The sequence below is a fragment of the Symphalangus syndactylus genome, chromosome 1 (genome assembly GCF_028878055.3).
Source record: "Symphalangus syndactylus isolate Jambi chromosome 1, NHGRI_mSymSyn1-v2.1_pri, whole genome shotgun sequence".
Classification (NCBI taxonomy): Eukaryota; Metazoa; Chordata; class Mammalia; order Primates; family Hylobatidae; genus Symphalangus; species Symphalangus syndactylus.
Genome location: NC_072423.2, coordinates 63,321,422 through 63,345,381, shown reverse-complemented (window position 1 = coordinate 63,345,381; position 23,960 = coordinate 63,321,422). Strand labels below are relative to the sequence as shown.

The following is a 23,960-nucleotide window of genomic DNA, read 5'->3' as shown; positions in this document are numbered from 1 at the left end:
TTTTGATGAGTCAGTTTAAGGAAATCAGACTTTCGTACTGAGAACTCATTTGTACATGTTAGCAGAGAGTAACATGTTAGCAGAGGGTAACACAGATTTTTCTATATTTGAAACAGGAAATGAACAGGTACAATTAAACTTTTGATGAATTCTAAACATTTCAGAAGGATTATTCTGCTAGCTGGAAACAAACTACAATTTTTGACACCAGTTCAGGCAGTGTGAAGTATAAACATACTGTTTAGAAGTGAAGCGCTGACAAGAGAAACATGTGGCTTACTACAAAGGCTACCTTAAGTTTTCATGTGTGCCTAAATAATAAAGTTTCCCCTGTTTTAATGAACAGATTCTATTTTTGCAACTTGAGACTCTAATCTTGATCTTTGTGCAACTCTGCCTCCGCAGAGCACAGGACGCGAGGCCAACTGTGCTGTACTGCCACCTGCTGGGAAGTTAGCCCTTAAGCGCTGAAAGGAGGAGGGCAAAGGTGATCTGGCTCACACCTGCGTAACTGCCCCCCCACCGCCCCGTACTGTAAATGTGTTATTCAAAAATTCTTTTTTTTTTTTTTTTTTTGAGACAGTCTTGCTCTGTTGCCCAGGATGGAGTGCAGTGGTGTGATCTTGGCTCACTGCAACCTCTGCCTCCTGGGTTCAAGCGATTCTCCTGTCTCAGCCTCCCAAGTAGCTGGGATTACAGGTGTGTGCCACCATGCCCAGCTAATTTTTGTATTTTTAGTACAGATGGGGTTTCACCATGTTGGCCAGGCTGGTCTCGAACTCATGGCCTCAACTGATCCGCCTGCCTTTGCCCCCCAAAGTGTTGGGATTACTGGCTTGAACCACCATGCCCAGCAGTTACTCAAAAATTGAGCTAAATGTAACCAAAACCTCAACAGCCTGGTGTAAGAGCAGAAATAGAGAGGAGGGACTAAAGGGATGCTCTTCCACTTCTGTGAATAGCATGTTCACCCAGTAACTTCCAGGGCTAACGTTTCAGGCCAAAAGAAAAGGCCACTTCTACGGAGGAGAGTAAAAGAGCACAGATCCTGGGATACAGAGAGTAAAAACAGGCATTATGTTCATTACTCAGCTCCATCTCCCAGAGCTCTGGATATGACTGAGTTCATGGCAGTCATTTTCCTTTACAGGATATGTAGTCCAAAATAACCTAGCAACAAGTCCTACTGAGGTCTCAGCATTCTGAATGGGTTAATATAAATCCTCAAAAGTCATGCTGCCAAAGGGCCAGGGGTGGTGGCTCATGCCTGTAATCCCAGCACTTTGGGAGGCTGAGGAGGGCGGATCACTTGAGGTCAGGTGTTCAAGACCAGCCTGGACAACATGGCGAAACCCTGTCTCTACTAAAAATACCAAAAATTAGCCAGGTGTGGTGGCGCACACCTGTAATCTCAGCTACTCGGGAGGCTGAGGCAGGAGAATTGCTTAGAACCGGGAGGTGGAGATTGCAATGAGCTGAGATCGCGCCACCGCACTCCAGCCTGGGCGACAGGGCGAGGCAGTCTCAAAAAAAAAAGAAGAAGTCATGCTGCCAAAATTAACAATAAATAGCTGACATTCCTCTGGGTTAGCTAACTGAACTGTGAGGGCTACTCACACTGCCAGGTGCTGTTCTAAGGGTTCTGCATGTACTGAATCCTTTAATCATGGGGTAATTAACAGTCATCGGTTCTATGTTACAGAGGACGGCACTTGAGGCACTGAGGAATGAGGGAAGCTGCCCACCTCCCACCTGCCAGTCATGCAGTGTCACCCCTGCTGGCACCCTTAGCCACCACTTGATGCTCCCTCTGCCTGCCTGACAAGGAGAGCCCTTTCTCCTTATCAAACTGGAAAGTCCCTTCCCATTCTGCCTGACTCAGCTCAAATCTACCCACCAGGGAAGCTTTCCTTGCTCCTCCCATGCCGACTTACTGGAGCTCACCCACTGGCCCACCCATACCCTGTGCCAGCCCTAGTGTACAGGCCAGCCCCACTGTTCCACTCTGGGTTAAGGCTAAGAAATGTGTCTCCTACATCTCTGCAGCTTTAGGCCTAGCAAAATGTTTGACATTTCATAGGTACTTGATAAATGCTGAACAAATGAATAAACAAACAGGAGTATTCTAATATTAAACTGTAATGAATAAGTCTGCAAGGTAGTTAAATTCCTCAAGCCACGTATTGCCATACAGTCAAACTGTATGTGTGTGTGTATGTGTGCGTGTGTGTGTGCACGTGTGTGCGCATGAATACACAAAGACCTTGCTGTGGATGGTGAAAATGAACTCTACAGCTCCAGATAGTTTATTTTCATAATCTGAGAATGAAGTCACAAGGAGGTCAACTTTTACTCTCCGAAAATGATTCTAGTAAAATCTACACATAGTAGACAAAATAGCCCTCATGGTAACATTTAACAGTCTGTGAGGTGGCGTGCAAGTGTGTTCTTTATGGTAAGGGATGACTTCATCAAGGCTCCTAGCTGTATCATCAGAAATGTAAGTCTCATCAACAACATATCACAGCAGCATCATGGAGCAGATTTTAACCCTAAACTGCTAAAAACCACCTACAATTCTATAAATAGGGAATGGCCAACACATTCTTCAACCACTGTGGAATGATAGCTTTAATAGGGATTCCTGACAAACTGTTAAATGGAAAAACAGGATGTATCTTACCATTCGTGTAAATACATCTATATATGTGCATAGGAAAAAAGTCTGAAAGAATAGAGTGGTTTCCTCAGGGAAGTAGAAACACAGTTGATTTTTGGGTTTTTAGAGTCAAGGTCTCACTGTTGCTCAGGGTGAGGTACAGTGGCACAATCATGGCTCACTGCAGCCTCGAACTCCTGGCCTCAGGTGATCCTCCTGCCTCGGCCTCCCAAAGCTTTTGGATTACAGGCATGAGCAACTGTGCCTGGCCTCCCTCTGTATTTTCTACAACCTCTTAAATCTTCTTAGATTTATAAAGGAAAGAAAGGTTTGTTTTAATAACAACGACAACAACAAAGTTACCTACTCACTTTTTTTCTAGTTTGCCCTGACAAGAAGTGATGTTCTGTGTTAGTGATGAAATGGAGTTGAAGATTCAAACACTTATGGTGTTCACTCAGTTATTTCCAAGGACAGGGCCTCTCAGCCAGACCTCTGCCTTCGTCTCTAGAATGGAAGAGGTCCCCTGCTAGAGGGAAACATCCCTGAAGGACTTTCTAACCCTCAGTCCTACAGTCACCCACATCTACAGGCTCTGACCTGCTCGTCAGGAAGCAAAACCCTGTGGAGATGCCTTGATCTTATCCTTAGACCAGGTAAATCTTCATTTCTAAATTCATACGAAAGTATCCCAGCCAGGTGCAGTGGCTCATGCCTGTAATCCCAGCACTCTGGGAGGCCGAGGTGGGTGGATCACGAGGTCAGGAGTTCGAGACCAGCCTGGCTAACATGGTGAAACCCCATCTCTACTAAAAATACAAAAAATTAGCTGGGCATGGTGGTGGACGCCTGTAGTTCCAGCTACTCAGGAGGCTGAGGCAGGAGAATCACTTGAACCTGGGCAGCGTAGGTTACAGTGAGCCAAGATCGCACCACTGCACTCCAGCCCGGGTGACAGTGTGAGACTCAGTCTCAAAAAAAAAAAAAAAAAAGAAAGGATCCCTTTGGAGAATATGAGCTTTTTTTTGAATTTGGACAGGTCAGATTCCCAGAGCTAAGCTACTCTCAGGGAAGTTCTGCCCCTGAACCTCAGTGACCATTTAGTGACTCTTTAGCTCAGTCCCAGTTCTGGAGGCTGAGCCCAGAGCTCTGAGGAGAACCACCACATGGTACCTGCCATTGGAAGACTCAGGGAAGCAGGCCTGAGACATGGGGAAAATCATGCCGTATCTCATTGATCCTAAGACATCATTGATTGTAAAACTTCCACTTATTTTTTTATTAGGGAGAAAGAAAAAAAAATTACACCATGACACATCATTGATTGTAAGAGCCTTCCCACTGTAGATATTCAATTAAAATGTGAAAGAAAAGAAGCACATGTTAGAACTGACGGACTATGGAAACTGCACGATGGTGTTGTAAGTAAAGTGTCAGAGAAAGGTGCCCATCCAGGGAACCCTCCAACTGCACAGAGATCAGCCCAAGTGCCGAGAGGCCTCCACCTCCCAGCTTTGGCCGTGGGACTGCCAAATAGAAAACAACAACTGTCTAAGCCCAGGGCTGCTCACTCCAGGCCCTGCCTAAGGGCTCAGGGGATCGAGCTCTTTTTCCTCAGGCCCAGCCAGGCAGCCGCCTGGAGAAGATGAGGACTGAACTAGGCAGCAGCTGTGAGGGTGGAGGAGGCACAGGCTTGGTAATAGGCTGGATGTGGTGGGGAGGGGATACTGGGGAGTCCAAGGGGCCTCCTAGGTTTCTGACTTGGGTGATGATGACCAGGATTGGGGCTACGAAGTGAGAAGCAGGTCTGGAGAAACAGATCAGTTTCGTTTCAGATGTCCAGGGAGAACCACAGGACAGCAAGCCCCAGGGCTCTGCAGGGGAGCTGAGCTCAGCAGGGAGGTATGGGCTGGAGATGGAGACTTGGGGGTCCTCTATGAGCAGCAGGTGGCTGGCACAATGGGCGTGGATGAGATTTTCCTGAGAGTGTGTGGCATGAGGACAGAGGCTCCTAAGAAAACAGCCCAGGGAAACCCTGAAGAGGCAGACAAAGGAAAAGGAAGAGAAAGATGGATGAAGGAAAAGCCCAAGACACAGGAAGGGAACCAATCAGGGAGGGGGCATGAAGGGGGCTCAGAGAGGCCAGAGGAGAAAGTGGGGGAATGGTGGAAACAGACACGATGAGTTGCACAGACAAAGCCACCAGTGACTTCAGCCAGGGCAGTTTCAAGGGAACGGTGGGGGCAGAAGCAGGAGCAGCAGAAGGTGACAGGGACAAGAGGGCATGGACAACACCAAGTCCAGCCCTGTCTGAGGCCTGTGGCATGGAAGGGGAGAGAAGGGATGAGGCAGAGTGGGAGGTGCACGGGCAAGGCAGCTTGAGATTTTCCTGTACGAGCCCTTCCAGGGCTGGGTGAAGTGAGTCTCTTCTGTCTCTCATTGTCACATGGGAAGGAGAGCCCATCCTCTCCTCGGTGCACTGATAACACCAAGCATGTTTATGGGCCCAGGGAAATAAGCCAGCGGCGAGGGAGAGGCTGACAGTGTAGAATAGAGGAGAGACGATTGACAGGGCCACCTCCAAGGAGCGGCGGGATGATGGGGGGAGATCGGGTATGGTCATGGCCTCCTTTCCTGCACACCTGTAAGAAGCATGTGGCCTGAGGTAACCAGCTGGCCTCTCTATAGTTTAAAAGTTCCAAAAATTGGGCGGGGTGTGATGTTTTACATCTGTAATCCCAATGCTTTAGAAGGCCGAGGCAGGAGGATCCTTTGAGCCTAGGAGTTCAAGAATAGCCTGGACAACATAGCAAGACTCTATCTCTATAAATAAAAATTAAAAAGTAGCCAGGTGCAGTGGCTTGTGCCTGTAGTCTCAGCTGCTCAGAAGGCTGGGGCAGAAAGATCACCTGAGCCCAGTAATTTGAGGCTGCAGGGAGCTATTACTGTGCCATTGTACTCCAGCCTGGGTGACAGAGCAAGACCCTGTCTCTAAAAATAAAAATAAATTAAAGTGTTCCAAAAATTGGTATGAAATCAAATAGCAAATGCCAGAAGAAAAACTCCAAAAAGAAAGACCAAATTAAAACCACCTCTAATAACATTGCTAATAGTTGCTGACGTGCAGAGCACCCACTGCATGCAGGAAATGGCTGGAAGCAGTTACTTAACAGTGATAGTTGCTGTGTTCTTCGAAAAAGCCTTAAACAAGCTGGTGTCATTATTACCACCTTGCACAGATGGAGGCATGGAAGGTGAAGGAGCTTGTTCTAGCTGGTATGAGGTATAGCTGATATTGGAGAGAAAAGCAAATTTCCCTGGGGTGGGCTAGTGCCGCGGCACCCTGTGTAAAACTCTGCTACGCCTTGTCCTGTGGTGCTGGATTGGCTGGGGTAGGAATGCTTCCCCAGCAGGCCCACAGCAAACTCCTCTTTGTCTCCCGAGGGTCTGGGTCAGCCTGGCCTGGATCTGAGTTCAGTTCATATCAACAATATTCCCACGTATGTCTGGTGAATTGCAGCAAAGTCAAAACTATGTCCCATGATATCAGTGACCACTATCAGGTAATCTTGCCTGGAGATTGGTGGCAGGAAAAGACAGACACTAATTTGGGCCATAAAAAGAAGAGTGCTTCTTTGAAACTTAAAACAAGGACGGAACACTAGCATTTTGCATGATCGTTTACCTCTTTCCGAAAACACTTCTGGTACCCACAGATGATAACTTCAGCTACATTATGCAAAGTGAGAAACACAGGAATGGCCTGAAAGAAAACAGAATAAAAAACATGAAAACATTTTCTTCGATCTCATAATCACATGGTTGATTTTTTTGCTTAAAAATAAAGAGCTGTGGAAACTTTTGGCATCCACATATATAATCACTCCAGCAAAGATTTCTACGTGGATTAGCACTCTTTGCTGCAGTATTTCTCTGTAGGTGGATGTAGAGGTTCCCCTCCTATGGGCATTCTCATCAACAAACATTGAAGTCTCCTGTGTGTCAGGCACTGTGTCAGGTGCAGGGAACACATCCCATGACAAGGTAAACATGCCCCCTCAGGCGAGAGCTCAGATGGGGCAAAAGTGCACCCCGCCCAGCACACGCAGAGCAAGCTTTCTTGGAGGAAGTGAAGTCCAAGAGGACTTGGACTTCAAAGTGAAGTGAAGGAATGAGAACGGAATGATGAACTGGCATGGGCCAAACAAAAAGCGAGGAGGTGGCAAAGTGGCCCAGGCAGAGGAGCACACCAAGATCCCGAGGAGAGAGAAGATCCAGCTTCTCCAGGGAATAGGAGGAAGTGGGGCATGGGTGAAACATAATGAGGAAGGGAGAAGTGAGGGACAGGAAGGTAGAGAGGTATTCACAGGCCACACTGGGAAACAGGATGGTTCTGAGGGCCCCAGGAACCACTGAAGAGTTTTAAAGCTGACCTTGACATGATCTGCATGTTTAGAGGAACTTGGGCTGCAGGGTGGAAGACAGGAGACAGAGAGGGCCTCAAAAGTCTAGGGGTGCCATAGGATGAAAAATGGCCCTCTAAGGCTGGCTGCGTTGGCTCACGCCTGTAATCCCAGCACTTTGGGAGGCCGAGAAGGGTGAATCACGAGGTCAGGAGATTGAGACCATCCTGGCTAACATGGTGAAATCCCGTCTCTACTAAAAATACAAAAAAAATTAGCCGAGCATGGTGGCAGGTGCCTGTAGTCCCAGCTACTTGGGAGGCTGAGGCAGGAGAATGGCATGAACCCAGGAGGCAGAGCTTGCAGTGAGCTCAGATCGCACCACTGCACTCCAGCCTGGGTAACAAAGCGAGACTCCGTCTCAAAAAAAAAAAAAAGAAAGAAAAATGGTCCCCTAAAAGACATCCACATTCCAATCCCTGGAACCTGTAAATGTTGTCTGATATGGCAACAAGGGATCTTTGCAAATGTGAGTAAATTGAAGATCTTGAGACAGGAGATTATCTTGGATTATTGGGTGGGCCCTAAATGCAATCACACATATCCTTATAAGAGGAGACAGGTTGACATGCATAGAGAAGGGGCAATGTGACCACAGAGGCAGAGACTGGAGTGATGAGCCACAAACTGGGCAATGCCGTGGCCACCAGAAGCTGAAAGAGGCAAGGAACAGATTATCCCCTAGAGGCTCACACCTTGATTTCAGACTTCTGGCCTCCAGAACCATGAAGGATACATTTCTGCTGTTTTAACTCACCCAACTATGTGGTAATTTATTACTGTAGCCACAGGAAACTAACACAAGGAAGGAGAGGATGGTGACCTGAACTTGGTACTGGCAGCAAAGATGGAGGAAAGGGGCCACATCAAAGGAATATTTAAGAGACTGAACTGAAGTAAATATTTGAATAACTGGATAAACTCTCACCAAAAAAAAAAAAAGGGAGGAGAAAATATAAAAAATGTAACAGTGCATTATTAGGATATACTGGTACCTACTGCACATTTCCCATTGCTGGGACATTTGTTAAGAGTGGCATACTCTCCTAATGGATAGGTAACCTTGACAAGGTGAGGGGGGAGAATGAGGAGGAGAGGAATTCTGTTGCCTTGTTTTTCGTTTTTGTTTTTTGAGACAGAGTCTCACTCTGTCACCTGGGCTGGAGCGTGGTGGTGCCATCTCGGCTCACTGCAACCTCCACCTCCTGGGTTCAAGCAATTCTCCTGCCTTAGCCTCCCAAGTAGCTGGGACTACAGGCACCTGAAACCACGCCCGGTTAATTTTTGTATTTTTTTAATAGAATCAGGGTTTCACCATGTTGGCCAGGCTGGTCTCGAACTCCTGGCCTCAAGTGATCCGCCTGCCTTGGCCTCCAAAGTGCTGGGATTACAGGTGTGAGCCAGTGCCCCTGGCCTGTTGTCTTTATTGTTGATAATGAAAATGATGCTTCCTGGAAGGCAGAAAATGAGAATAAGAGCACAGGGTTTGTCATCACTCTGGGCTCCAGCTCCACCACCTGCTAGTGGGGCAAGGCGTGCATCCAAACTTTTGTTTCCTCCCCTGTAAAGCAGGGATAACAATACCCCATAGCCTGGAGCTGCCAAGAGGAATGAACCAAATACTACAGGTTAAGGACCTTGAAGAGTGGCTCAGGAGCACTGCACAAAGGGTGTCAATAACATTAACTGGTGGCCCCGCCCTCAGCAGCCTCTGCAGAGGACCAACCTGGGTAAACTGCTCCAGTTTGGAGGACCTGCTTCAAAATTATGCTGCTTGCCTACTTTCAGATGAATTTATTCTTTATCTTTATGGAGGACATATTTTTACCTTGTTTTTAAAACTTCTATACCTTTATATAGCTGTGCCATTTTAGTAATCTGTTCTAACTCGCACTGTTTCATTTCTGAGTTCTTGCCTTACATTTTTCTTACCTTTTTAAAAAAACATTTTCTACCATCCTGGCTAACACGGTGAAACCCCGTCTCTACTAAAAATACAAAAAATTAGCCGGGCGTGTTGGCGGGCGCCTGTAGTCCCAGCTACTCGGGAGGCTGAGGCAGGAGAATGGCGTGAACCCGGGAGCCGGAGCTTGCAGTGAGCCGAGATTGCGCCACTGCACTCCAGCCTGGGCAACAGAGCGAGACTCCGTCTCAAAAAAAAAACAAAACAAAAAAAAAAAAAACATTTTCTATTTTTATCTTTCATTAAAAGTTCAACTCAAATTGTTTTTTTCTTTTAAAATAGAACAATTTTAGTTTCTATTTTTTCATTTATCTTTGTGTTTTATTCCTCTTAAATTTTTAGATTTTAACTTATTTTTCATGTTTGTTAAGATTATTAAAGACATTACATATTTTAAAGTTGGCTTTCTCCATTAGGCCCCTGTTTGGCAAACTTGGGCCCTGGCCTTCCAATTCTTGGATTGAAAGGAAAGCAAAAAAAATCTTGGACAGGTTAATCACATGACACACGGAAGCTAATATTAAAGTGGGGGCTGGATCTTACTGACTTAAGACCTTATGTGAATGTTTTTTGCCTCCTTGGCTATAAAATCAGTAATGAGGTCAGATAATTCTAGACCCAACTTTAGACTTCGACGAGGCTTAATTTTCTCAATTTTAGGAACTGCAGGCTGTTTTCTCAATCTTCCTAGGCCCTTACTCTGATCAGATTCTGGAAAAGGATCTATTTATACATGTAGAATTAATTTTAAAGTACACTAACAATAGCCACCAACAATGTGTTAAACATAGTCCTAAGTATTTTATGTGTATTCTCTTATTTAAACTTCCTCCCAGCACCTCTCTTACTAGATGCTATTACCCTGATTTTATAAACAACAAAAATGGGGCTGAGAAAGACTGGCCACTTGCTCGAGTATTCACAGCTGGTTCAGCGGCAAGGCCATGACCCAAATCCAGGCCTGTCTAACTGCAAAGCCCACACCTTCTAGCCTTGGTGTTATGACACACAAATTATGTCAAGCCACAGTGAAAACTTCCTGGATCTCCAACTGTCCAAAGTTCAATATGAGTGGGTGTGTTCCAAATCCTGGCCGTTTGCTTACTCCAGTAATAAACCTGCTGATATGGTTTGGATCTGTGTCCCCACCCAAATCTCATGTCGAATTGTAATTCCCAATTTTGGGAGAAAGAACAGGTGAGAGGTGATTAAATCATGGGGGTGGATGTCCCCCTTGCTGTTCTTGTGATAGTGGTTCTCATAAGATCTCGTTGTTTAAAAGTGTGTGGCGCTTCCCCCTTCATTCTCTCCTGCTCCGCCATGGTAAGAGGTGCTTGCTTCCCCTTCACCTTCCACCATGATTGTAAGTTTCTTGAGGCCTTCCAGCCATGCTTCCTGTACAGCCTGCAGAACTGTGAGTCAATTAAACATCTTTTCTTCATAAATTACCCAGTCAGGTAGTTCTTTTTTTTTTTGAGATGGAGTCTTGCTCTGTCACCCAGGCCAGAGTGCAGTAGTGCCATCTTGGCTCACTGCAACCTCCACTTCTCAGGTTCAAGTGATTCTCCTGCCTCAACCTCCTGAGTAGCTGGGACTACAGGCCCTGCCATGACGCCCAGCTGATTTTTGTATTTTTAGTAGAGACAAGGTTTCACCATGTTGGCTAGGTTGGTCTCGAACTCCTGACCTCAAGTGATCTGCCAGCCTCAGCCTCCCAAAGTGCTGGGATTACAGGCACGGGCCACCATGCCTGGCTTGTCAGGTAGTTCTTTATAGCAGTGTGAGAATGGACTAATACAGCTGGTAAGAACTAAAATGGATGAACTCAGAGTAAACCTATACCCTTTTTGAAAAGGCTTTCTTCTACTCCTGCTTAACAAATTTTAAATCTGATTTTCTCAAGCCATTTTTTCTACTGAGAAGCTGACAGGCTTTAAAGACCATTATTCTACAATTGACCAGTTGCACTCTATCAGCCTGTGTAGGGCTCTATTAAAAACAATATTAAGGCAGTTTGCACCTTTTTTTTTTTTTTTGAGACGGAGTCTCACTCTATTGCCCAGGCTGGAGTGCAGTGGCGCGATCTCGGCAACCTCTGCCTCCCAGGTTCAAGCAACTCTCCTGCCCCAACCTGCCGAGTAGGTGGGATTACAGGCATGCACCACCACGCCCAGCTAATTTTTGTATTTTTAGTAGAGATGAGGTTTCGCCATGTTGGTCAGGCTGGTCTCCAACTCCTGACCTCAGGTAATCCACCCGCCTCAGCCTCCCAAAGTGCTGGGATTTACAGGTGTGAGCCACCACACCCGGCCAGTTTGCAACTTTAATTACCAATCTTTCCCTGGCCTCTAACTCTGTACAATTCCTAATGTGAACTATAACCCATTAGTTCAGGAGACCCCTAGTGACTGATTCTTTCAGAAAATCTGCCCTTTATTATCTTTAAGGAGCCAAGCTCAGCAGGACTTATTTTTGTTAAATCAAACAAAAATGCTAAGAAATGACAAAAGCAATAATAGTAGCTAAGATATCTTGAGTGCTTACTACGTGTCAGACACTGTACCACTTTTATATATTTAAACTTCATAATAACCCTATGAGATAGATATTATTAACATCCCCATTATACAGTCAAGAAAACTGAGGAATATGTTCTGGTTCTCTTTTTTACCTGACTCTTCATGATTTGAACCACTTTTGGATGACCTAGATATCTGCTAAAGAGAAACAGAAAACTAGGTGATGCTCTTCACCACTGTCAAGATTGTAGGAATGGCCTCAACATCAAAAGGTCCTACTCTCCTTCATCAGGGAAAATGGCACATCAGGAACCATAAAGCCCAAAGCAGCATTTTTGAAATAATTCTGTAAAAATGTAATTGACCAAATTAAACTATAGTGCAGGAAAATGCATTAAATTACTTAGAGACACAATTTGCAACTACTTTATTCCTAGAATCCATTAGCTGAAAATTCAAGATTTCATCCATGCACCATTGAAATTTTTCTCTGGCTATGAAGAGAAATTGGTAACTCTCACTTAGAAATATTTCATTATTCTCATACTTCCTAGAGTGGAATTTTGAAGGCTTGGTTATTTGTTCAGGTGTTGGAACTGACTTAGAATGGTTTCCCATGGAAAGTCTTGACCCTGCTCACAGGCACAGCTTGGGTCACTCTGCAGAGGTGTGAACGACTCCCCTATTCAAGCACAAGTTCTGAGTCAGCTTCTCAATTTCTGTAAAAGAATGTCAATCCTACCCTTCTATCTGGGTGATTTTTAAATATGCAGGTGTGTCCTTAACCTACAATACAGAATAACTGACCTCCAGGTCCTTGTCAAAGAAAGTAACTCTGAACTGTCAGCTGCCTAATTTTTACCAAAATCGTGCATGCAAGAAATAATGTTCCTAGGCCGGATGCGGTAGCTCATGCCTGTAATCCCAGCACTTTGAGAGGTGGAACCTGGTGGATCGCCTAAGGTCAGGAGTTCGAGACCAGCCTGGCCAATATGGTGAAACCCCGTCTCTACTAAAAATACAAAAATTAGCCAGTCATGGTGGCAGGCACCTGTAATCCCAGCTACTCAAGAGGCTGATGCAGGAGAATCGCTTGAGGGGAGGCAGAGGCTGCAGTGAGCCAAGATGGCACCACTACACTCCAGCCTGGGTGACAGAGCAAGACTCTGAAAAAAAAAAAGAAAGAAAGAAAAGAAAGAAAGAAAGGAAAGAAAGGGAAGAAAGAAAGAAAGAAAGATCCTAGAGGATTGTCTAAGGCCCTGAATGGAGCCAAATAACCAGAGATGCATGGATTTTACCCCAGAGAACTGCTCCTACTGAATAGTGCTGTCATCATTCTGTTTCCATGGGCATTAAGAATTTTAGACACTGGTGACTATTGTGAGTGTTATAAGGACATTATAAAAGATCTGCCTCACTGAGTCACCCAGGCTACCCTTTATGAGGCCTCAGGAAACTTCAATTAGTTGTAATTGTGTTTTAAGTTGACTTTTTTTGCTGGAATGCAGTGGCGTGATCATAGCTCACTGCAGACTCAAACTCCTGGGCTCAAGTGATCCTCCCACCGCAGCCTCCTGAGTAGCTAGGACTAGAGGCACATGCCACCAGGTCAGGCTACTTATTTTATTTTTTGTAGAGATGAGATCTGACTATGTTGCTTAGGCTGGTCTCGAACTCCTGGGCTCAAGCAATTCTCCTGTCTCAGCCTCTTAAAGTCTGGGATTACAGGCATGGGCCACCGTGTCCAGACTTTCATAACTTTTTTATTTGGCTGCAGAAAGCTCAGAGCTGAATTCAGACCCAATTGTAATTATGTTGTGAGACATTACAATATAAATTGCTAGGTGCTAAATCTCTCTGCCACATCATCTGTTACCTTTTACTTAGATTTCTTTGGTTTTTCTTTTTTTTTTTTTTTTTTTTTTGAGACAGAGTTTCACTCTGTTACCCAGGCTGGAGTGCAGTGGTGCAATCTTGGCTCACTGCAACCTCTGCTTCCTGGGTTCAAGCAATTCTCCTGCCTCACCCTCCCGAGTAGCTGGAACTATAGGCACATGCCACCATACCCGGCTAATTTTTGTATTTTTAGTAAAGACAGGGTTTTGCCACATTGGCCAGGCTGGTCTCGAACTCCCGACCTCAGGTGATCTGCCTGCCTTGGCCTCTCAAAGTGCTAGGATTACAGGCATGAGCCACCACGCTGGCCCTTTTACCTAGATTTCTTATACAATTCTCTTCATAAGAGTGTTTATCTTTTTTTAACTGTAATTATTTTTGTAAGCTACCACACATCCTCTCTGGAAGAAGGTGAGGTATCTGAATATGCATATGTGCACATATAAGTGAATACTCATAAACTGACTTGCATGAAATAGACTGTAGTGTTTATTTACATTCATCTTACTATTCTGCTGTTAGATGGCAAACTCCTTGAGGGCAGAGGACCAGACTGCCTTCTTTCCTAGCCTCCAGTACAAGCTGGGAGGTCCTCTTTGTCCTTCATTTGAGGATCACATAAAGTAGCTGCCTGGTGTGTAAGGGCCTCAACATATGAAAAATAGATACCTTGCAGTACCAGGAGCTCCTCCAATTTGGCAAAATACTAATCCTAAGAGAGATGCCAGGGAATCAGAAAAGGCCTAAGGGGGCCTCAGTCTTCCAGCCTGGCATTAACGCATGGGTGGGAATGGTGGGCAGACTTGCCTGCTCTCAGGGAATGGCTGTTTTCTTCACACTTTACCCAAGTCCACTAACTGAATTCAGTTAAATATGCATATCCCACAGGAACACAGAGGAGTTCTGAGTGAGACAAGTAAGAACACATTATCACCCCCTGCTTTTCATACAATCCTCAAGAAAACTCCTACTGGAACCCAGGTGATTTTTGTTTTTATTTATTTTTTTGAGACAGAGTCTTGCTCTGTCTTCCAGGTTGCAGTGCAATGGCATGATCTCAGCTCACTGCAACCTCTGCCTCCCGGGTTCAAGCGATTCTTCTGCCTCAGCCTCCTGAGTAGCTGGGATTACAGGTGCATGCTACCATGCCAGGCTAATTTTTTGTATTTTTAATAGAGACGGGGTTTCACCATGTTGGCCAGGATGGTCTCGATCTCTTGACTTCATGATCCATCCACCTCGGGCTCCCAAAGTGCTGGGATTATAGGCATGAGCTACCGAGCCTGGCCTAGATTATTTTTTTTTTTTATTGTGGTAAAATATACATCACAAAAAGTTGCCACCTTAACCATTTTTAAGAGCATAGTCCATTCACACTGCATTATGTACATTCACACTGTTGTACAACCATCACCACCCTCCACTGCCAGAACTCTTTTCATCTTGTAAAACTGAAACTCTGTGCCCATTAAACACTATCTCTTCATTCTCCCCTACCCCCACCCCTGATAGCCACCATACTACTTTCTGCCTCTATAAATTTCATTACTCTAAGTACCAGATGTAAGTGGAGTCACACAGTATTTATCTTTTTTGTGACTGACTTATTTAGCATAATGTTCTCAAGGTTCATCCATGTTGCAGCCAGGATTTTCTTCCTTTTTAAGGCTGAATAATATTCCATTGTTTGTATTTTTATGTTTATTTTTTTGAGACAGAGTCTTGCTCTGTTGCCCAGGCTGGAGTGCAATGGTGCAATCTTGGCTCACTGCAACCTCTGCCTCCTGGGTTCGAGCAATTCTCCTGCCTCAGCCTCTTGAGTAGCTGGGATTACAGGCACTCACCACCATGCCCAGCTAATTTTTTGTGTTTTTAGTAGAGGCAGGGTTTCACCACATTGGTCAAGCTGGTCTCGAACCCCTGACCTCAGGTGATCCACCCGCCTTGGCCTCCCAAAGTGCTGGGATTGCGGGTGTGAGACACCGCGCCCAGCCCCATTGTTTGTATTTATCACATTTTATCTATTCGTTCATCAGTGGGCACTGAGATTGCTTCTACCTTTCGTCTATTGTGAATAATAGCCAAATGAATATGGATGCACAATATCTCTTCCTGTCCCTTCTTTCAATTCTTTTGGGTAGACATCCAAAAGTGGAACTGCTGAATCATATAATAATCCTACTTTTGATGTTTTGAAGAAGCACCATACTGTTTTCCATATCAGCTGCACCGCTGTGCATTCCCACCCATGGTGCTCAAGGGTTCCAACTTCTCCACATCTTTACCAACACTTGTTATTCTCTGGTTTTTTGGTAACAGCCATTCTCATAGGTGTGAAGTGGTATCTCCTATAGTTCTGATTTGCATTTTCCTAATGATTAATGATGTTGAGCCTCTTTTCATGGATTTATCAGTCTTTAAATGTCATCTGTGGAGAAACATCTATTCAAGTCCTTTGCCCATTTTTCAATCAGGTTGTTTGCTTTTGTTCTATTAAGTTTTATGAGTTCTCTATATAGCCTATAAGTGAATCCCGCAATTGACGAGTGATTAGGAAATATTTCCTCCTTTTCTGGGGGTTGCCTTTTTACTTTGTTGATAGTATCCTTTAAAGCACCAAAATTTTTCATTTTGATGAAGTCCAATTACTCTATTTTTCTTCTGTTGCCTGTGCCTTTGGTGTCATATCCAAGAAATCCTTGCCAAATCCAACGTCATGAAGCTTTTCCCCTAGGAGTTCAATGTTAATAATAAGCCATTTTATGGCCATGTGCGGTGGCTCATGCCTGTAATCCCAGCACTTTGGGAGGCTGAGGCGGGTGGATCATCTGAAGTCGGGAGTTTGAGACCAGCCTGACCAACATGGAGAAACTCCGTCTCCAGTATTTTTTATACTAAAAATACAAAAGTAGCCAGGCGTGGTAGTGCATGCCTGTAACCCCAGCTACTCGGGAGGCTGAGGCAGGAGAATCACTTGAACCTGGGAGGCAGAGGTTGCAGTGAGCCGAGATCACACCATTGCACTCCAGCCTGGGCAACAAAAGCAAAACTCCATCTCAAAAAAAAAAAAAAAAAAAAAAAAAAAAAGCCATTTTATAAGAGTTACAGGACAATTTTTAGAGGGAGCAAGATGATAAGAAAAATCTGGGGAGGGTCGGGCGCGGTGGCTCACGCTTGTAATCCCAGCACTTTGGGAGGCCGAGGCAGGCAGATCATGAGGTCAGGAGATTGAGACCACGGTGAAACCCCGTCTCTACTAAAAATACAAAAAAAAAAAAAAATTAGCCAGGCGTGGTGGTGGGTGCCTGTAGTCCCAGCTACTCAGAGAGGCTGAGGCAGGAGAATGGCGTGAACCTGGGAGGCTGAGCTTGCAGTGAGCCGAGATTGCGCCACTGCACTCCAGCCTGGGCGACAGAGCGAGACTCCGTCTCAAAAAAAAAAAAAAAAAAAGAAAAATCTGGGGAGGAGTTTACTGTATTGCCACTGAGCCCACATTTTAAAAACTAATCCTTGTAGTTGGACTCTGATCACCTGTGATGAAAACACAATGTGACAGAGGGAGCTGCCTCTCATCAGCAGTAACAGGGACATTAGGGGCGGATGCTCCATTCTACACCAACATTTACACTCTTCCTTTGTGGATCCAACTTCCTTTATGATATTGGAGCCAAACAAAGAGAGAGGGGACCCACGGGTACCATTTTGCTTAACTGAGTAACTCACTCCACATGGGTTTAATGATCCATGTGTGTTTCCTCACCAACGTCCCCCCACCACACACACAATCCCATCTCCATCCCCAGTATGTTGAGTGAATATTGTGCTCATGGAAGAGAGAAACAAGGACAAGCCATTAGGAAGGACCAAGATCAAAGAGCTGGGCAAGGAAAACAATTCCTGCCCTGTCAAGGTGCCTTGACCTAGACTTGTAGGGTCCCTCCAGCTGCAGACCCTGGCCTCCCCCAAGCAAGAAAACAGCATGGCTTGAGCCAAATCGCCAATGCCAGGATGGCCTCTCTCCACCAAGCTCAGTAATGTATGAATTTGTACATCTGTTCTGAACACTGGCCAGCACAGGCTGAGGCAGTCCTGTCCAGCTGGGAAGGCTTTTGACCAGGAAATTATAACAAGAGTCATGAGCCATCAAAGTCATACTGTTCCTCTAAGACTGACACTCATCCATCAGAGCCATCATCACTGTGACCTTACTCAGTGTAGGAAAGCTGGGCAAGCAGGCCCGAATCAGCCCAAGTCCAACTCACATTTCATCAAGGTTGGTGACAGTAAGTGCCTGGCACATGCTTAACATCAAATATTCATGGTAGCTGTTCCCATGGTGAGCTGTGTGTCTTTCACTCCCTGCCCCATCCCCTTCAGTTCCTCAAGGTCAGAAACCAGGTCTTGTCTTTATGCCCCCAGCACATAGTAGGTCCCAAATAACTATGTGGTGAACGGATAGCTATAAGAAAAATCTCCTTTCCCTTAACTCTGTAGATCATTTGGTTGTGAGTCTGAGGTAGAAAAACCAACCAAGAGCTTTTCCCATAGCATCTGTGCAGAGTTAACTCAGCTTCCTCCCAGAAGCTACACATCAGGAGAACAGAACTTCAAGGCCTTGTCAGATAAAGGAGGGCTTTATGGAGCAGAGCTACCCCGAAAGTGTTTTGCATAACAATACATCTACGGATTTTAATGGAGCACTTTTCCCACATTCCTTATGGATTCATTAAACTGACAGCTTGGCACCAGCATATTGATGCCTGTTTTCTATCCAACACAAACTGTACAAGTGCCTCATGTTTATCCACCCTATGAATTTCTAAGCAACGATGTAAAAACAAAGAGCTCAGAAACAAAGATGCTGGGTTGAGTTATTTTACTGTAAAACAATAATAAGCATCTGCTTTCCACCCTCCTCCCACTCTAATTTGGTGTATTTGGTTTTTGGTTGTTTCCCTTTGTTCAAAGATTTTGAATTGCAACAGCTTCTTTTTGCTTATTCAAGAAGAATGTGCTCTCAGCAGGGTGCAGTGGCCTGTGTCTGTAGTCCCAACTACTCAGGAGGCTGAGGCAGGAGGATGATGTGAGCCCAAGAGTTTGAGGCCAGCATGGGCAACACAGTGAGACCCCCACTCTAAAAAAAGGCTGTGCTCTAGGGGAATGCCACTCAAAGTGCTGGTCCTCGAGAAGATAAGGAGTTGGCAAGAGAATGTAAACTCAATGCATTGCTTCCTTCTTCAAAATGTCTTGCTATGAAAAAAAAAAGCCAGCTCAATTAAACAGCGTGATTAGTGCCAAAGTCGAGCTCCTCACGGACAGGTAACAAAGAATGCAAAGACTGGTACAGCTGCAGATCATAGCTCAAGAAGCATTGCTGAAGGCTGCAGAACTCCCCAACAGCCTGAAAACACACTAGACTGACATTTACCATGGTCTTCTGAGAGGGTTTGGCAACTTAGTATCAGTACCACTTTGTGTGTGTGTGTGTGTGTGGTAAAGCACTCCAATACTGAGGATCCATTACAGTGTGTGTGTGTGTGTGTGTGTGTGTGTGTGTGTGGTAAAGCACTCCAGTATTGAGGATCCATCACAGCCTGCTCTCCATATCTGGGACCCAGGCAGAGATCCTATATGACTAGGCCTCCAAGTGTCTCCAACCACAGGGAATGGTTCAGGGAAGTCTTGAACCAGGGCTGGCCAATCAACATAATTCCAACCTTGTGGTCAGTTTTCAGATCAAGAATGGGCAGTGGCCCTGACTGAAATCAGAGTAAAGCCTGGGACTCATGCAGGAACTACCAGGAAAATGGTCTCTTTCCACTGAAGTTGTGAGAATGTGAGGCTGCAGTTGACACCCATTGTTGGGGGCAGCTGTACAACACTCATTGTTGCTATAAGGCGTGGGCTGGATGTGAAAAGAAACAAAGACGGGGAGCAGAATTGAAAGACAGAGAAACTGGATTCTGAGTATAACACTGCAGCCTCTGGACAAAGCCATTCGTGAAGTAGGTTTCTACCCCAAGACTTTTCAGTTATATGAACTGGTAAATCTTCCTTTTGCTCAGACCAGTTTTTGAGCTTTCTACCACTTGCAACTGAAAGAGTCTAATGTTATACAATGACTACTATACCCTGGGCTCACTCTAAAATCCATACGCATTGGCCCTAAAGAAACAATTCTGAAAAGGCAAAAGGTGGGGAGTTAGAAGAGCTGCCATGCCGGGTGCAGTAGCTCATGCCTGTAATCCCAGTGTTCTGGGAGGTTGAGGCGGTAGGATTGCTCGAGCCCAGGAGTTCAAGATCAGTCTGGGCAACAGAGCAAGACCCCATCTCTAAAAGAAAATAAATAAATAGCTGGGTGTATTGGCACGTACCTGTATTCCCTGCTACTCGGGAGGCTGAGGTGGGAGGATCACTTGAGCCTATTGAGCCCAGAAGGTCGAGGCTCCAGTGGGCTGTGATTGTGCTACTGCACTCCAGCCTGAGCCACAAGACCACAACGGCAAGACCCTGTCCCAAAACAAAAACAAAAACAAAAAAACGAGAGCTGCCACTATCTGAGACTAGAGGCAGGTTTAGCAAGACTTTCCACACCTACATCTCTTCCTCTGTCAAGTGGTTAGCAGCTGCCTCACCTATCATCTGTCAAAAGATTGCAAGAATCACATAAAAGGACATGAAGGAAATCACTCTGGAAGCCTATGAAAAAAAGCACTGTATGAACAAAAAGTATTATTATTATGAACATAACACCTTGTTATTCAAACTTCAAAATTATGGCAAATGTAACTATCCAGAGCCTAGAAAAAAATTTAAAAGCACTTGAGCAACACATTGCTTTTACCAAAATCCAATAGTCTATGGCGTAGGAGAGGAAACACTCTCTGCAGGCCAAAGGGTATAAACTGAGGCGGTAAGAGCCTGAGAATAAAGAAGGCGCAGCAGACAGCCAGGGCAAGCCTCGTGGTCTGAGCTGAGCAGCAACGTGCACCGTTGGTCAGTTCTCAGGCCCACCCAGGAAGGTTCTTCCCCATTGCATATATCACCCCATCTACTCAAGCTTATGAATCATGAAAGAAAAATGATTATTTAATTTCAAAATTACAGTCCTCACTGCTATTTTGCAACTTTGGAGTTGCTGTCCTAACAATAACATTGTTATCCAATTAGGCAGATTTTATTTGTTTTTACTGTTTTTATAGCTGAGATCTACGGGGCTAACATAACAAGAATTTTACATTAAAAGACTAAAATGTTTTGCACATTCTGTACTTTCCCCAAAGTCAGAATACAACTATTTTCTAGTAGATAAAAACAGTTAGCAGTCATGGTACAAGATTGGAGGAGGTATTAACATCATTCCTGATTTTTAAGCCACCTTCTGTTAATGATGGTTTTAATGGAGTCTCTTTTGATGGCAAAATAAATAAATTTTTGGAGTTCCAAATAATGTATCTGGAAGTAGCTTAGCTCTTCACAGCTCCTGGATTTGAGGAGCTCAGTCCTGTGGGGAAGTGGTGGGAGGACAAAACAGTCAGCTTGTTTTACTAGCTTCCCCATGTACAGGACATCAACCCTGTGCCAGGCATTTGCATCCATGACCAAGCTCACCAGGCCACATTACCAATGGGCAGGGTTTGGTTCCTCAGAAGCAAGGAATAGTTTGGGCCCTGCCTCCCTGCTCCCGTGGACAGCTTACATTCAGGCAGAGCTGGGGCATTCCCACTCTGCCCATCTCCACAGGGAAGCAGTCCCAACAGGGCCTGTCTCTGGCCAGCTCTACAAATACCACTACTCTTTCTTCTGCTTCTCCCTGTGCATCCCCACCTTGTAACACAAGTTGGCCTTCCCTGTTATCTGATTATCTTCAACTCAACAAAAGGGAGTAATAGGTCCCATGTTGGCCTCAGGCCCAAGACTTGCTCTCCAATCTAGCTTTATCATTATTAAAGGATCATTTGCCCTTATTGATCTGAGGCACGATAAGTTAAAAGGCAAAGGGGAAAGGGAGAGAGGAGTTGTTTCCCCTGAACCTCTAATACTTACCAGTCTGGACAAGGCTCTGGACCCAGCATAGATTATACCCACAAACAGCACTGAAGCAGGAAGCCATGCCAGAACATGAGATCTGAAAAGAGGGGAAAAAAGCAATAACACTTTTGCCACTTTTTGTTAAGAAAGACCTTGCTGGAAAGGTTGACCCTCCAGATGCATCAACTACAGCAACAGAGGCTGTCTAAACATCCCTAGCAGACTTGTTAAGTGAGATGTGGTCTTTATCCATTGAGTGGTAGAGGCAGGTAAAGCCATCCTACCTACCATCCCATCATTACTGATCAGCTAGCCTAAGAGACCCCAGAAATGGAAATGGTAAACGCCTTGCTGCAGCTTGGAAGAGAGAACAGATCTGGTTTATTCCAAGGGCAGTGAACATTATTCTTTGGATTTTAAGTAACCAAAAGTTTTGAATCCACTACAAATTATTAAAAATTGAAAAGGTTATTTACCCAGGCTACACCAAACAGCTCCGTGGAATCACAACAAAAAGAATCAGTTTCAAGGGACGAAATCGAAAAAAAGAATCCCAGAACTTCAGTTGGGTGGCCATAGGTTGGTTTTTTCAACCATTAACCTGGCATTGCTGGAATTCTGGTTCAGGGACTCTTCAAGAACTTCTGAAGGGTACATTTATTTTTCAATTGTAGTCACAACGGGAACTGCTTTTCTCTTAAAATTTAGAATCAAAATCCTAGTTCTCACACGCAGTGCGTATCACAGAGGTTGCAACCTGCTGGGCACGGTGGCTCAGGCCTGTAATCCCAGCACTTTGGGAGGCTAAGACAGGTGGATCAGTTAAGGTCAGGAGTTCTAGAGCAGCTTGGCCAACATGGTGAAACCCCATCTCTACTAAAAATACAAAAGTTAGCCGGGCATGTTGGTGGCGGGCACCTACAATACCAGCTACTCTGGAGGCTGAGGGAGGAGAATCACTTGAGCTCAGGAGGCAGAGTTTGCAGTGAGCCAAGATCACGCCACCGCAATCCAGCCTGGGCGACAGAGCAAGACCTTGTCTCAAAAAAATGAAAAAAGAAATACATTCGATCTACTAATTCAAGTTCCCAGAGTTATCCTAATAATGAATAAAAATAAATGAAACCATTCCAGCAGGATATAAGATAATAATCCCAACTAACTCAATGAACTGATCTCCTGGAATGATGCCTGCTCAAGAAATGGTCTTTGTTAATTTTATTAGCATGGGCAGGCACTCCATCCAAGATCAGGTCTGATCTGTACAACTTCCCGGAGAGCCTAGCATTTAAATGTTTCCAGTCTAGTAAGGGCCTTCAAACCTTACTTGCTGCATAAATTCATTGTGCAAATACTTACAGCAACTTACAAGGTGCTGAGAATTATCATTAACAGCAGCATCACAGGTAATATTTATTGAGCACTTGCCACAAACCAGGCACTTTGCTGGTTTTTTGTTTTATATGTTTTAAATGTGTTATATGCTGCATTTTTTGTTTTAAATGTTTTATATGTTGCATCTTTCTTAAAGTTGCACAATAATCTTATGAGGAAGGTATTTATTATTATTACTCTCATTGAACAGATGAGGAAACTGAGACACAAAGAGTTTAGATAATTTGCCTGTGGTTAAAAAAGCTGGTAAATGCCAAAGTCAGAATTTGAATTGAGGTCTGTCTCACTCCAAAGCCCTACCTGTTAAACGCCCATTCGTATTTTGCCTTCATGGACCTCATAATCTAATGGGAGACACTGACATACAAATAGATAAGCTGCAAACACTCAGATAATTGACCAAGCAGCCAATTATCTGAGGGATAGTCTGTTATCACTAGTCCTGCTGCAATAGATGTCAGCACCCCCAACCAAAAGATGAACAGAGAAAGGAAGATCCCATCCTGCATTGCAATGGGTCAGGGGTGACATCAGTCAATTGCTATTCTTCTAGGAAGTGGCTTTTCCCACTTGACATTAAGCTCACATGAATCAAGGGAGGCAGGATACAGGCCCATGGCCTGTTGTGCACCAGAAGGAAGCCCAAAGAGCACATACTGCAGGCAGGGCATTGAGGAGGAAGGAGGAGGTGCACTGGGTGAAACGGCAGCTGGCCTCACTGCGGGAGGCCCAGGACTTTGGAATGTAAGGTCAGCGAGGCCCCAGACATGTGTACTCCATGCCCTCTTAAAACAAAGAAAACTGCTGAGTTATATATTCCAAGAGGCATCAGGGTGTTTGAATGGCCATGGACGTGAGGAAAAGAAAACATGCCTAGGGAACACCTTGTATTTTAACCCTCCTACCCTCAAATATAAAGAAATAACTAACTAGAAAAGAGATAACACAGGACTAGTAGGACCAAACAGACTTCTGGGAAGTGTTAGCGGACAGCGGAGTGAGCGTCTGCTTCCAGACGTGGGACCACCTCCCAG

The 23,960-nt window shown here is 44.9% G+C and overlaps 1 protein-coding gene across 14 annotated transcripts in view; it reads right to left on the bottom strand.

The window, feature by feature from the left end:
• Window positions 1-23,960, bottom strand: part of TMEM241 (transmembrane protein 241) — a 147,766-nt gene that overhangs the window by 87,616 nt on the left and 36,190 nt on the right. For all 14 annotated transcript variants that reach the window (XR_008649994.2, XR_010115480.1, XR_010115465.1 and 11 more), the window contains 2 exons: window positions 21,547-21,628; window positions 6,345-6,422 (listed from right to left, as the gene is read on the bottom strand). Coding sequence is in view for 9 of the 14 variants with exons in the window: in XM_055236287.2 (XP_055092262.2) it covers window positions 6,345-6,422; window positions 21,547-21,628 (160 nt within the window). In the remaining 5 variants the exon portion in view is untranslated. The remainder of the gene's footprint in view (window positions 1-6,344; window positions 6,423-21,546; window positions 21,629-23,960) is intronic.